This window comes from Sinocyclocheilus anshuiensis, unplaced genomic scaffold (assembly GCF_001515605.1).
Source record: "Sinocyclocheilus anshuiensis isolate Anshui unplaced genomic scaffold, SAMN03320099.WGS_v1.1 scaffold571, whole genome shotgun sequence".
NCBI classification, from domain to species: Eukaryota; Metazoa; Chordata; class Actinopteri; order Cypriniformes; family Cyprinidae; genus Sinocyclocheilus; species Sinocyclocheilus anshuiensis.
This window is the reverse complement of record NW_015552559.1, coordinates 120,706-134,538: the sequence shown is the minus strand read 5'-3', so window position 1 is coordinate 134,538 and position 13,833 is coordinate 120,706. Positions and strand designations below refer to the sequence as shown.

Sequence of the window (13,833 nt, the reverse complement as noted above, 5' to 3'; positions counted from 1 at the left end):
ACTTTAATTGACACAACCAATAAAATCTTTAGAATCAGCTGTGGGGCGGAGTTTGCACTGAAGTGGATTGGGGGAAAAATTGCGCATGCGTGTCATGTGCCTGTCTGTCAATGGGAGGAAGCCACACCCTATTTTGGAGCTCCCACCCCGTTTTGGAGTTCCCGCCCCCATTTGGAGATCTCCAGGCAGCAGTTATACCCTTCTCTCCCAGTTGCTCAACAAAAAATATAAACGCTCATTTAGATCATCAGAAGACAAATTCAAAGAGACCAAACATGATGGTATCGGTGAGGCTATATTAACAAGTACCACAACATGGCGCCGGCGACAACAACAATACTACAGCGAGAATAAAAGTTACGCCTTCTTTCTTTGCATGAACATGTGGGGGCGTATTTAAATGAGCCGTTTTAGGAGGGCGTGGACAAGTCTTAACTTTTATAAAGAATATCTCTTTGGATTTGAGACTTTAGTCTTTGCAACTTTACAGATCTTCTTTATGCACCAAGAGCTTGTAACACTCCAAAGAGAAAGGAAAAATTGAAATCGCATCATATGACCCCTTTAAGGTCAGACTGGATTTCAGAATTTCCAAACAGAGGCACCTCTGTGGTGTATGAGGAGAGGACGCAGGAAACTGACCATTTAGATGGCGAGCCAACCCAGACTGCAACTTTGATCTTCACCCAACTTCGTTACATCTGCAACAAGACCTGTTACATGCTCTGGATTTGTCTGTAAACTCAGAGTGATAAAGAGTTCTTGGATCTTTTTTTTTTTCTGAATAGGGCATCAACCTTTCTCCTGTTGTTTTCTTTTTTACATTTTTTCCCTTGGAACAATCTTTTCCCTTACACATTTTTTTTTGGATCAACTGAATTACATTACACAACAATTTTAACTGAACTGCATTACCTGACTGAACAGAACTGAATTCAACTGCCATACACAATTTTACTGTAGGCTATTTTGTTTTATTTTCATGTCAATGTCATGATGTAACATATGATTGCTTTACTTTGCCTGTTTGAATTTGATTGAATTGTTCTAATACCTGTGAGGAGGGGCAAAAAAATAGTTAATTCAGAAAAATAGCAAATATTAAATAGGTTTAACCAAATAATTAATCTTTATTAATGCTAACTAACTTTAATAGATGATCAAACTCAAGTGGATCCACTACATTAAATTAACTTATTTCTAAACTAATTTCTAAAAAGAAATAGAAAAGAAGAGATTACTTTTATTACTTACCTTTTATCATCTGTGTGATTATCCTTCAATTGATTCATTGTTCTGTGTTTTCTTTGTCTTATAGTAAAGTGCCGGTTTCTGTTTCTTAAATCTGGGGCCCGTTTCAGAAAGGAGGTTAAGTGAAAACTCTGAGTATGTTAACCCTGAAATGAGGGAAACTCTGGGTTTTCCGTTTCAGAATGGGAGGTTTGTCAAACCCGAGAAAGCAGGGTAAGTCAAGCCCGTTTCTGAAAGAGAGGCTACTTATACTCAGAGTCAGTTACCGTGGTAACTTACTCTATGAACCTAACCTGATCGGGAGCAGGTTTTCTTCGGTAAACCCAGAGTTTCTTACGGTCTCCTCCCCCTTTTTAAAGCGTAAGCGATGTTTAAATACCTCATTCATTCATTCACGCTGCAAAAATGCTTTTCTTACTGAGTATTTCTGTCTTATTTCAAGTACAAATATCTAAAAATTCTTAAATCACGATGCATTTTCTATATAAGAAAAATTATATAGCCTAAGTTTATTCTTGTTTCCTGGGGGGAAACAAGTGCATTTAAGTGCATTTTACTTAAAACAAGTAAAATGATCCACCATGGGGTAGGAAAAATCATCTTAATGCAAACGTAAACAAGATTCTTTTTTGTTTTCCCCACCTCCCCCCGTCAAACACCAGACACCGTCAAAGTGACAAAAATGGCATGTCCTTTTATACTGTAGATGAGGAGGCTGTATTAATTCGTAGGGAGTTACTTTTTTTTGTGCCATATCCACATGCATATTTATTTGGTAGTTTTATATATCGGGGATTATTAAGGCCGCTGCAGAGCGGTAACCATGGTGTGCCTCGCTGACGTTCACTTATGTTATAACTTATGTTATAATACATCGTGTACCAAAATAAATAAATAAATCGTGTACACTCACTAAACAACGAGTGACAGAGACAGTGACAGAGCAGAGCCAACTCATAAAAGAACAATATTTAAAAGCACACGTCCAGTTTTATGTGAGTGAAGGAAAGTCGCTTGGGAGTGGAGAGATTCGTCCTCACGCACATGAATCGCGTAACATTATGCGCTCTCGACATTGTCATTAAGATCACACTATAGAAACCGCCTACAATTAAGTATAAAGAAGAGACGAAAGCGGCCCTAGGCAGCTGCCTACACATGCCAGGATCCGCTACTGCCAGATGCAGTTCGAAATTTACTAAAAACAAGCCTATCGCAAGACATCTGGTAGGGGGGGCACCTGGGGTGGCCAGCCAAATTTCAGGGGGGCCGGTGCCACCCCTGGCCACCACGTAGACACGCCCCTGGCCATATGGAAGTGAAGACCTTTACTGCTGGATTTTAGTATTCTTCCAATACTTGGTATTATGGCCATCTCCTCTTCATCTGTTCTTCCATTATTTTGCGAGGCTTCTTGCTGTTGACTGAGTAGAAGTCAAATGTTATTTTCATTACTCTAATGATTAGAGTTGGATTAGAGAATCTTTAATTATGTGAAAAGATTAGACTACGTGAAAAGATTAGAGTATGTGGGGAAAAATAGATTTTTTTGAGAAACCCTGTGAACGTGTCAAAAATTACTAAATGAAAGAAGCAACTGGTTTGCGTCAGGTAGCCTACAAACAACTAGAAACTTCTTGTCTTCCCTAATGCCCGTTTTCTGCGATCGTCGCTGACTTGAGAACGCAGACCAACCAATGACAGAGGAAGAGAAAAACCCACTGGTTATCCACGCGCGATGCCCACCCCCTGCGTTTACAGAAAGCCAACATTATCCATCTGTCACTTAATACAGACGCTCAGCACACGTATCGTTTGGCTGATATAGGTGGGCTGACTCGAGATCCGCAGGACTATCTGGATAGCAACTTTACTGGACCGAGTCCATGCGTGTTTTATTGGGGAATATTTCTGCACGTCGTGAGTGGTAAGAGATGCGTGGATCGTCCTCTTGTCTGTGCCCGTTCTCATCTAACTGCTTTCGTCAGGTTTCATCAATGTTGTGTTTGTGCCGTGTGATTTTAAACTAGCGGTATTGATCATAATAACTTCTTAGCTGCAAATGCATTTGATACAGTTTCTCTCGGAGCTCGGGCAAGAAGTTGTGTCAGCGGAGGCTGTGTGACAAGGGATGCTCTTGACAGATGTGACTAGATTTAGTCTTATAAAAAAGCTGGCGATATAAAGTGCGAACATCAGTGATATGTAAACTAATGTATATGTACCAGTAAGATGCTGGTAAAATATTCTGTTAGTTGTTTGTGTAATTAATTTGGCAGTCTTGTGGGATGAGTTAGGTATGGTTCGTTTTATCAGTGTAAAAAGAAAACATTTAATGCATCTTGAACCGTGATTTAAACACTTAGGTTAAATATCATGCATTGCACCTTGTTCCAGCTATTAGGCATGCTCTGGTAAAATAGAAAAACACCAGACTTGACTGCATTTCCAGTATTATATGGTCTCCAAAAATGGTCATGCTGGTCTACTGAGTGATTTCGTTAAAAGGGTTTAAGGCACTTTTCATGAAATTTGTCTTGTAAACTAGCTTGGCTGTGAGCCGTCTTAATGAGACCAGCAAATCAACTGAATACCATCTTAAACCAGCAAAACCAGCTTAAGACCAGCAAACCATTGTTAAGCAGTTTTTATTATTACAAACTATGCAGGAAAGCTATGGGGTAATGCACTATAGACATTTTGATGGTTATTTATTGACCGATACTGTATTTATGTTTTTTTGTATATTATGGATTGGTCACTCACATTAGTGTCTTGCCTGTAGCTATATTGGCCATAGACACACATTAGCCTTGAATAGTAGCCTGATGTGCCATATAGACACACTGAGAGAGTTCAGACATATATGTAATAATAAATAACTTATCATACCTTAGAATCTTGCATATCTTTCTAGACTTAGGCTATATTAACATCTCAATTAATCTATTTAATTATAATAAATGTTCAATTCTTTTCATTCATGTGATTTAGTTCAAAGTGGTCAAATATCTGCTATAGATGTACCGATGCAGATTGAGACCTTGGCAACACTTTGATTTGGCAAGAATTAAACTTAAGTTTTAAATTGTGGTGAGTATTCAGATATTGAATTCTATATTGAATTCTCAAACTACTCTGACATTTATTAGGTGAGGTAAAATAATAACTATTTGGTCATCTTTGGAGACATTAAAGATCAGGTCATATGGTATTTTAAAGTGTCCTAATATTGTGCCCTACAACAGGTTTAAATGCATCTAAGGTCAGAAAACATTGTAATTTTCTCAGAATATACATTTAATATTAGAGTCATTTGCCAATGATTTCGAAACGATTCGTTCCAAACCCCTCCCTTCCATAAGCCTACTCTGCTCTGATTGGTCAGCTGGCCAAGCCTGTTGTGATTGGCACAGAGAGGAGTCCTTGAGCAAAGTCTACATTAATCAACACATTCTTAGGAAATAGTGGGTTCACAGTGAATTATCCGAACTACTTCAGTAATATCGTGCTTTACCTGGAAACCTAAAGCTGCACTAGGTATACATCACATATTAGCACAAAAACTTGATATTTTGAGCACTCAATTGAAAATGTACACATAACGTATCAATCGTACTTACAGGTTGTGGTTCGGAGAGCTTGTTAGTTCAAATTAAGAAGATTAGAAGCCAACGAAGATAAAAGCAAAGATTAGAAAAGCAGTCCTTGGTAAAATTACATGCACACAACAAAAGGTGCGAATTGTATTTCTGTGGTATCCTTGAACACAGCGTCTTCTCAACATGATGTAAACACTAACTAGCGGAAGTGTGAGCAGGGCAGACTCTGTTCGTATTTAGCGTGCAGGTGGGGATTATGCAAATGTGTTACCCAGTGACGTATACCGGTAACAGGCATAAGATTCGAAAATATGACGACTCGTTAAGGCGATTCAGAATCGACTCTCTCTTTTGAGAGACAATATCTTTATTTAGCATGCACTTTTTTGATTAACAACTTTGCAGATTGTTTTAATTTAAGGATAGCTACGTTATAAACTGCAAAGGAGATATTTTTCAAAAACCCATATGACCTGCTCTTTAACATGGCTATAATGAGTTTTTAAAAACAATATATTCACAGCAAGGTCAGGAGACCTAAAGACATTTACATAGGAAAAATGTGACAGAGAGAAATAGATAGCCATTTTCTTCCAGTAGCTGATGGCTGATAGTACTGGTGCTTGATTGTGTTGGTCGATGTGGCTGGAGCAATTTTGTCAAATGGCAGAGAAAGCTAATCGTAGCTCTCAGTGTGCACACTGATGGAAATACATGTCCCCCCTACATTCCCTATTCCCAGTGTTGTAATCAGTTTGTTGAATGAAAAAGCAGAATCATAAGAGAGTTTAATCATAAGAGACAACCCTGAAAATCCTGTAAATGGTTTGAAAAGATCTGCAGCCAATGAGGATTTCAAAATCGCTATGATTGAAAAGAGAAAAATCTTTACTGCAGTCTAGATGCTAAAGTATATGTTAGATTTGATTAATTTTTCTTATTTCAAAAGCCATCATAATGTGTTTTTGGCCTCTCTCTTGGAGATGAACGTGTAGATATGTTACAAAACAGGAGAGCTGACATAACCAGAGGTTCACAAAAATACAACCAGCTGGTCACATGCAGATATAAGTTGACTGATTTCAATATATTGATTGTCACAGACACAAAACAATCTGATCAATCTCCTGAACATGCTTGACTGTTTTAGTCACAGCCCTCTTATGTCATTAGCTGTATATAACTGTCACTACATACAGAGCTGCAGTGGTGACTAGTCCCTCTCAGGAGCTAATAAAAAGCACAGGGAAACCACCTCATTGAATGCTCAATTAGCAGACCAGCAAGAGCGTTTTCATGCAAAGTTCAAAGGAACCCGAGGCAAGCAACATGGCTGTTCAGTGATAAGGAGTTTGTTGAGTGCTTGATTGCCATATCTGTAAATTTATGCTATAGCAATGTGTTTGAAATTCTGACAACGTACAAGATTGCCATGCTACATTTTTCTGACATGTTAATTTATATTAGCTGCAGAAGAAAATATGTAATATAGCATTTCTGCTTCTTACGTCTTACAAAATCACTGATACCACAGACCGTATTCATTTAGGGAATAACAGAGAAAATTGTACTTGGAGGCCATCACTGCCAATTTTGTGCCACCTATGATTGATGAAATGGTTCTTAAGGGCTTCCTCAAGAGAAACATGTGGCAACATACATCACAGCTGAAATAGGCACTGCATTATTTAAGATGGTATTTTTTGCCATTTGAAGAGAAATGAGATTGTGATGAGAGAATATGTTGCGGATATTGCGTCTTAATAGCAACACCTCAAACAGTGTGAACTGAAAACTGCAGCAACACATTGATTTTGGAGCAGGTTTGGGCAATTTGAAAAGTTTTTAGCTGAGGAAAGACCAACTAGCCTGGGTTGTCATCTGTGACTAATACTGAGATGCTATAAGTTTTGAGCTGAATTCTGGGCATTCAAAAGTAAATTAATTTTAAAGCACACGCAAATGGACAAAGATGAATGCTTCCGACTCATTAGTCTTACGTATCTTTGAAAATAAGTCAAAAGGCCTGGTCCACATCACATCTTATTCTGGCCAAGAACTGCTTACTGTACATAAACAGAACATTGTTATTTTAAGTATCAGTGAGATACTGTTATAGTTTTTATGTTTTCCTTTTTCATTTTTACTTTAGTTAAAGTTTTTGTTGTATGTTTTTGTCTATAGTTTTTTAATTCATTTTTAAGTGAAAATGAGAAGTATTTTCTTTGGCAGCTAGCTGAAATAAAATACTTTTTTCAGTAACATTTATTTTAAGAAAATGTTTGTATGGTTTTCATTTAATATGGTTATAGTTATATAATAACCCTGGATAGGAACAAACTGCCTGATCAACATGAAAATCAACATGTCGACATGTAAAGCAACAAGACTAATATGAATAATAGGCAAAATTTGGCAATTCAATATTTGAATTATTTCATTCACAGTGGTGCTTGTTGTATCAGCTTGGTACCTTGTAAACACAAATGTGTTCCCTGGTGGACTAATAAATCAGATTAGAGCTTGACAGATCGAGAGAGATCTGCATACATTAGGTATTCGGCCAGCAAATGGACTTGTCGGTGGGTGTGAGTCCAGGTGACAGAAATGACCACCTTGTTACGGGTGGTTTAGGTTACAGGTTTGCAATTATTTAAATATGGAAATACTATGGTAATAGGGCCAAGCAGCCTATTCTGTGATTGTGAGAATGATTAAATGTGAAAAATATGTAATACCAAACCCTTGCTTTAGCTCCCAGAACAATAATGCATCTCACATCTGCCTATTTGTAATGAAACTCCCCAAGCACTCAGTGTATAATGATCTCTCAAAGCAAAGCAGACACACTGTTTAAAATTTTAAAACAAATCTTCTTGAAATGCACTTGCTTTAAAGTCCAAAAATAAAAAGTGTAATCCCTCCTTTTTGTTACATAGGTTGCTTTAGTAAATGCTTTAGTAAAAGTGCCCATGCTTGCCTTCCTGACAGAGTGAAGCATGTGATGGTGACAGAGCAGTATGGAGTGCTCGTGGAAGACTCTACTGCTGCTCGTGTGCACGTCTTTGGGGGTGCAGTACACTGCCATCCGCTCCTTCCACGACTCCTTCAGTGGCTCATGCCAAGACTCCGCCCACTGCCAAAGACGCCAGGGTAAAGGTGAGTCACTGTCCTGTTACACAAAGCATTAGATTTTCACAATGACATTTAACATTGCATGAGCATTCTGCAGATCAGTGCCGTCACTGGAAGAAAGAAAATTAAATTTGTAAGTGGAAATGCGTGGTTTTATTCAAATTGAATCAGGTTTACAAAACCTTACTGACGGATTGTATTTACATTTATTCTGATTAACAAATCAACAAGGGTTTCCTCTATCTGTGTCTGAGTCATTTCTTTTGTGCTGTACAGACGCATGTTCCCATCATTCAATATATTTATTAAAGCTGGGATGAAACAGATGAAATGGCAGATCTTTGCAAGAGAAGTATGTTGATTCACTCGAAGATTGGGTTATGACATTTTGATTAAAAAGTACAAGGTCAAAAAAAAAACGAAACACATGAATTGCTCACAATGAGATTAATAAAATGCATTTTAGATAGGGTGAATTTTCATTTCATGCTGACATATATTGGATAAAATAAACCTAGCAGGGATAAAAAAAAATCAAATAAATGACTTCTAACACACACACACACGTTTGTTTCTGTGAATTGTGGGGACTATCTATAGACTTCTATTACCTTTATACTGACCAAACGATATTTTCTATCCCCCTAACCCTAAACCTACCCCTTACAGAAAACCTGTTTGCATTGTTACACTTTCAGATAAACATCATTTACAGTTTTTAATTTTTTTTTTTCCCCTCGTGGGAACCGCAGGCCGGTCCCCACAATGTCAAAAATGTCAGGTTTTACTATCCTTGTGGGGACATTTGGTCCCCTCAATGTAGAATAAACAAGTATACACACACACAAAATCCTCAAGAAATATGCCAGATATTTAAAATTATTTTTTTATTTTCTCTAATTTAAATATTTCAAACAAAACATTGTTTCTTGGGATAATTGTATTGATTGGTAGCCATTTTATAGTTTCTCCATGTCCTCAAGTTCACTTTTCAGCAAGTATACAGTAAATATTATCATTGTATTTTTATCAGTGTATTCTGTTAAATTTGCAGTGTTTTATGGTTAATTATATTAAGTTGATTTGCCTTGATCTAGTTGGTGTGTCTTACTTTAAAGCATCCAATGTAGTTTAGATAAAATTACATGATATTATCCATATGTCAAAAGATGGTTAAAATGGATTTTCATTTTCTTTATTTTCTTGCCATTGTGTAAACAATCATATAAATAGAATGAATGAAGTATCTGAGCTTGACTAGATCATATATCTCAAAACATTTAGAAATACTTTTATACAGACATAAAGTTACAGAGCTCAAAAACTGCATAACAGCAATGACCCATCTATTGATGTGTATTGAATTTCATCTGCATTCAAGTCCAAGTGCCAGGATGCATTTTTAGACATAGTTTAAGCCCTCCATTAAATTATAGTTTGCATAGAGATTTAAATTCAATTATAATTCATGTTTGGTTATGGACGTAGCTTTAGCTGGTTTGACAAGATCATCCTAAAGGATTCAAATGACATTCTCTCTATAGGCTTATCTCTCTCAGGTCATCACTTCTGTAATGAGTACATTTCTAAGGAAAGAAATTAGCAGAGAACTGTTAGAAATGCAACCTGGAAATTCCCCCCTCTGCTGTAAGGAGCGAGAGATGGAATATCAATAATTAATTCTACAATTATCTCATCATTAATCTGCCGTAATATGTCCTCACGGACCAGCTGTTTGCACTTCCAGCAAGCGTCGACTCGCACAACCTAATGTGCCACGCGCAATCAGTCTCTCATCAGCCATAATTACAAGCGTTATCAGTCTCACCCACCCTCCTGCTATATATAGTAATTGTTCGTTTTGAGCAAAAGTCACATAATCTTTTTTCGTATATGGAGAAATGCACTTATTGTCCATATTTCAATTTTATACGATTTTTCAAATATTGCCTCAAAATGGTGAAATGATTACCACCACAGAAGGAGGCAATCCAAGTCTTCAAAACAACATTATTACTGCTGTACATTTCCTCTCTATGGGCAGAATAGGTTTTTGAATTGCACTGGACTTTATTAAAGTTTTTGTTCAGATTAAACTGTGTTTTTTTCCCCTAAATTACAGCTCCAGGTATTTTCTTACCCAAATAAATGATTGATTAAAGATGAAGCTGAACTAATTGGGTCTTTTGTGGCCTTATAATGTCCTCTGAGGTTTCAGAGCGCCGTATTATCTCACTTTCTCTTCTTCTCTTCTCCAGAGCAGAGATGGAAATCTCTCTGCGATGACAGCCGCGTCCCTGATGAGACTAGTGCTGCCGCCGCTCGAAAGCACATCCTTCTGTTTGCGCAAACCCGCAGTGGCTCCTCATTTACCGGACAACTTTTCAATCAACATCCTGGCATATTTTATGTTTTTGAGCCCCTTTTCCACGTGCAACAGGCCTTCACCAATTCTAGTAGCCGTCTGCAAAGGGCTTTGGATGGCAGAGCTCTTCTGGGAGCCTACCGAGACCTCCTACTCAATCTCTACAACTGTGACTTCAGCTTCCTGGAGAGCTACATTCGGCCCGAACCACAGGATCACATGACCGGGGCCTTTTTCCGCCGCAGCTCCAGTCACGCCCTGTGCACGCCGCCTGTCTGCCAGGAAGGTGCCAAGGAGATTCTAGCAGGCCAACCGGATGAAGTCTGGTGCCCAAAAAAGTGCCAGGCCTTGAACCTCACACTAGCCTCTCAGGCTTGCCAAGCACGAACCCACGTGGCCATAAAAACAGTGCGTATCCCAGAGATAGGCGACCTACGTACGCTTTCAGAAGACCCCCGTTTAGATCTGCGAATCATCCATTTGGTGAGAGACCCCCGAGCCATTCTTGCCTCCCGCATGACTGCTTTTGCCGGTAAATTCAGGGCCTGGAAGATGTGGAATGCCACCGGCCGCCAACCACGGTACGTGGACCTGACGCAGATAACGAGAACATGCAGAGATATCGAGTATTCTGTGGAGACCAGAATGCAGAAATCCACATGGCTGAGGGGTAGGTATCTGTTGGTGCGCTATGAAGACTTGGCCTTGAATCCTGAGGAAAAGGCCAAGGAGATATACAGATTTCTGGGGCTGGACCTGCATCAAAGAGTCCTCATGTGGATTGCTCATAACACCAATGGCACTGTCCCATCTTCTTCAGAGTGGAACTATAAGTACTCCACCACAAGAGACTCAAAAGCCACAGCTCAGAGCTGGCGAGTACATCTGAACTTTGACATTGTTAAGACAGTTCAATCTCTTTGTAACAGAACTCTTTCTCTACTAGGCTATAAGCTTGTTCAGTCTGTAGATGAACTGAGGAATATAACAAAAAGCTTAATGGAGCCCAGGACATAGTACAGGTCATTCTTAAGCAAACTACTAATTCATTTTGCAACACACTTTTATCCAAAGTGACTTATATTGCATTCAGTGGATACACTGAATCAAACAGGACTCGTAAGTCCCAACAAAGTACATTTGGTTACGGTTTGTTTGACAACTTGCATACCAATTGTCAATGCCATGTACTGTAAATGCAACATTATAGATCTTACTTTGGTGACAACCTAGCTCATTAATAATAATTAGGTCATGATTATGATACTTAGTACCTTTTCTTAAAGGAATAGTTTATCCAAAAAAATGAAAATTCTGTAATCATTCCCTTACTTATGATTCGCTTTCCTCTGTCTCAGTGATTTTTGCCCATACAATTGAAGTCAAACGTAAACAAAATGTTTTGGTAACCAACATTCTTTAAAATATATTCTTCTGTGTTCTGCAGAAGAAAGAAAGTCTGGTTTGGAACAACATATTGGTGAAAAAAAATCATGATAGAATTTTCATTTTTGGATGAACTATCCCTTTTAAAGTTCTTAATATTCATGAGCCAGGCCTTTATAATAGTATGATGCTAAATAAGCACCCGGGCCCACCATTTTCAGCCTGTAAATGTGCATTAATGTGACCAAAGAACTATCGACACAAAGCACATCAGACTTGCCAGTGATGAACATGCCAAAGCTGGTCAAATGATCAAATAAATAGCATGTATCGTCTGGGCGAGCCCTTAAATGGCCTTAAGTATGAATGTTGATCAGCGAATATGTCCTTACAACCCCATAAACAGTCAAACAGAGATCTAAAATGACTGAAATGTCACTCACCGCTACTGAAAAGCCCGCTTCTATGTTCTTCTTAAAAGCAAAGTCCCTAATGAAATCAAGTCAGCACAGAAGGTCATGTTCAGTTTAAATCACTGGCAGACAGTTCAATGTGTTTCCATCCACTGAAGTCCTTTAAATTTTTTTTTTTTTGCAAGCTAAAACTTAAAACTTAGATAAGCTAAAAAATTATCTCCCTCTGATGGCTTTGTGAGTCAGAGTCAGTGATTATTTCTAAGTGCAGTGTCAACATTGGGAAAAGCACTTTGGAGCTATGCAGCCACTTTGCAATTTGTGGATAACAGATATGAAACTATACAAATCAAAATCCTCATTTAATTAATATGCTATCTCTTGTTCACAGAGCCCCCTTGAGGTTGAGCCTTTGGCTGCAGCCCATGTGATCCCTTGGGTTAATGTGGCCCTGCTAATTACTGTTTTAGTTCATATCATGGATTAAATTACTAAACCCATGAACACATCACATTTTGGAAGTCTGAGCTCAAATATCTGCTAATATGTAATGAAAATGTCATTTCATTGCATACATATGTTGCACAGAAATGCAGAGATTATGGGAATATTAAATTGTGCCAGCGTTTAGCCTTAAAAAAAATCTTGGATTTCAGGATGTCTTTGTATATTTGTGTTGTTGTTCATGCCATTCTGCTAGTTCCTTTAAGCAATTTATTACTTCTATGTGAAACATGCCCTTAAATGCCAACACTTTTACATGTTGGAAATACGCTGTGTAAACAACAGTTCCTCATCTCAGGTATATGATGATTAAATGCAAATCTTCAGCCGCACTGCCAATTAATAAATATGCAGAGAAAAGAGGAAAACTACATGGTGGACTAAATTATTCCTTTTCATATAGTTTCATTCCTTTGGAATTGATGGTTCACAATGATATAATATGTTTGTTTCATTCAATTATTTATTTATGGAAAATTATTTATTTATGGAAAAAGGTGCAGAATTATGTGGGACACTGTGCACCTGGTGTATTAGCTGTATTAATGATAGGTTCTGAGTGCTTATTTGTCTGTATGTAAGCTTTCTATGTAATACACATGAACACATTGATTGACCTGTGTTATTAATATTTAAGCAGGACTGGTGGCAAATGGATATGAATCTGAAGCACTAGTTTTGTTGTAGGTGTTTGTTGCTGCTGTATGGTATTCTCTATGGCCTGCGATTCTCATCAGTTTTCCGCTTTCCTTTAATACTTGACATGTGTGGTGTTCTGCTGAGGCTGGAGCATTTGGTGAAGTGCTGATCATCTTCTCAACGTCAGCAGTCCAGCTTTAGCTTTGAAAATTGAAAAAGTGATTACCATGGGACATGGCCACAATTCAGACTCCCTTTTTGTCAGTTCTTTTTGTTTTCAAAGGCAAGGATGCCTGACATTAACATATTTAATGGATGATAAGCATTGGGTTGATGAATATAGGCTATTTCCATAGCACATAAATACAAAATCATCAGAAATATTGTAATATCATTTTGCAAAGATATATGGTGAAAGCAGCGCCATTTAATATAATTCTGAGAATACTGCGAATATAGGGGATTTTGCGCAGGTTAAAATTAGTGAATCGTTCGTTTACACGCAACGGTTCAAATTAACTGATTCATTCAAATTAAT

The 13,833-nt window shown here is 37.9% G+C and overlaps 1 protein-coding gene across 1 annotated transcript; it reads left to right on the top strand.

Moving 5' to 3' along the window:
• Positions 1–3,092: 3,092 nt before the first annotated feature.
• LOC107664683 (carbohydrate sulfotransferase 1-like) lies at positions 3,093–11,370 on the top strand. The gene is made up of 3 exons (XM_016455324.1): positions 3,093–3,178; positions 7,845–8,012; positions 10,247–11,370. Exons 2-3 carry the CDS (start codon positions 7,874–7,876, stop codon positions 11,368–11,370), a joined length of 1,263 nt encoding a protein of 420 aa, XP_016310810.1. The 5' UTR covers positions 3,093–3,178; positions 7,845–7,873.
• Positions 11,371–13,833: the final 2,463 nt, after the last annotated feature.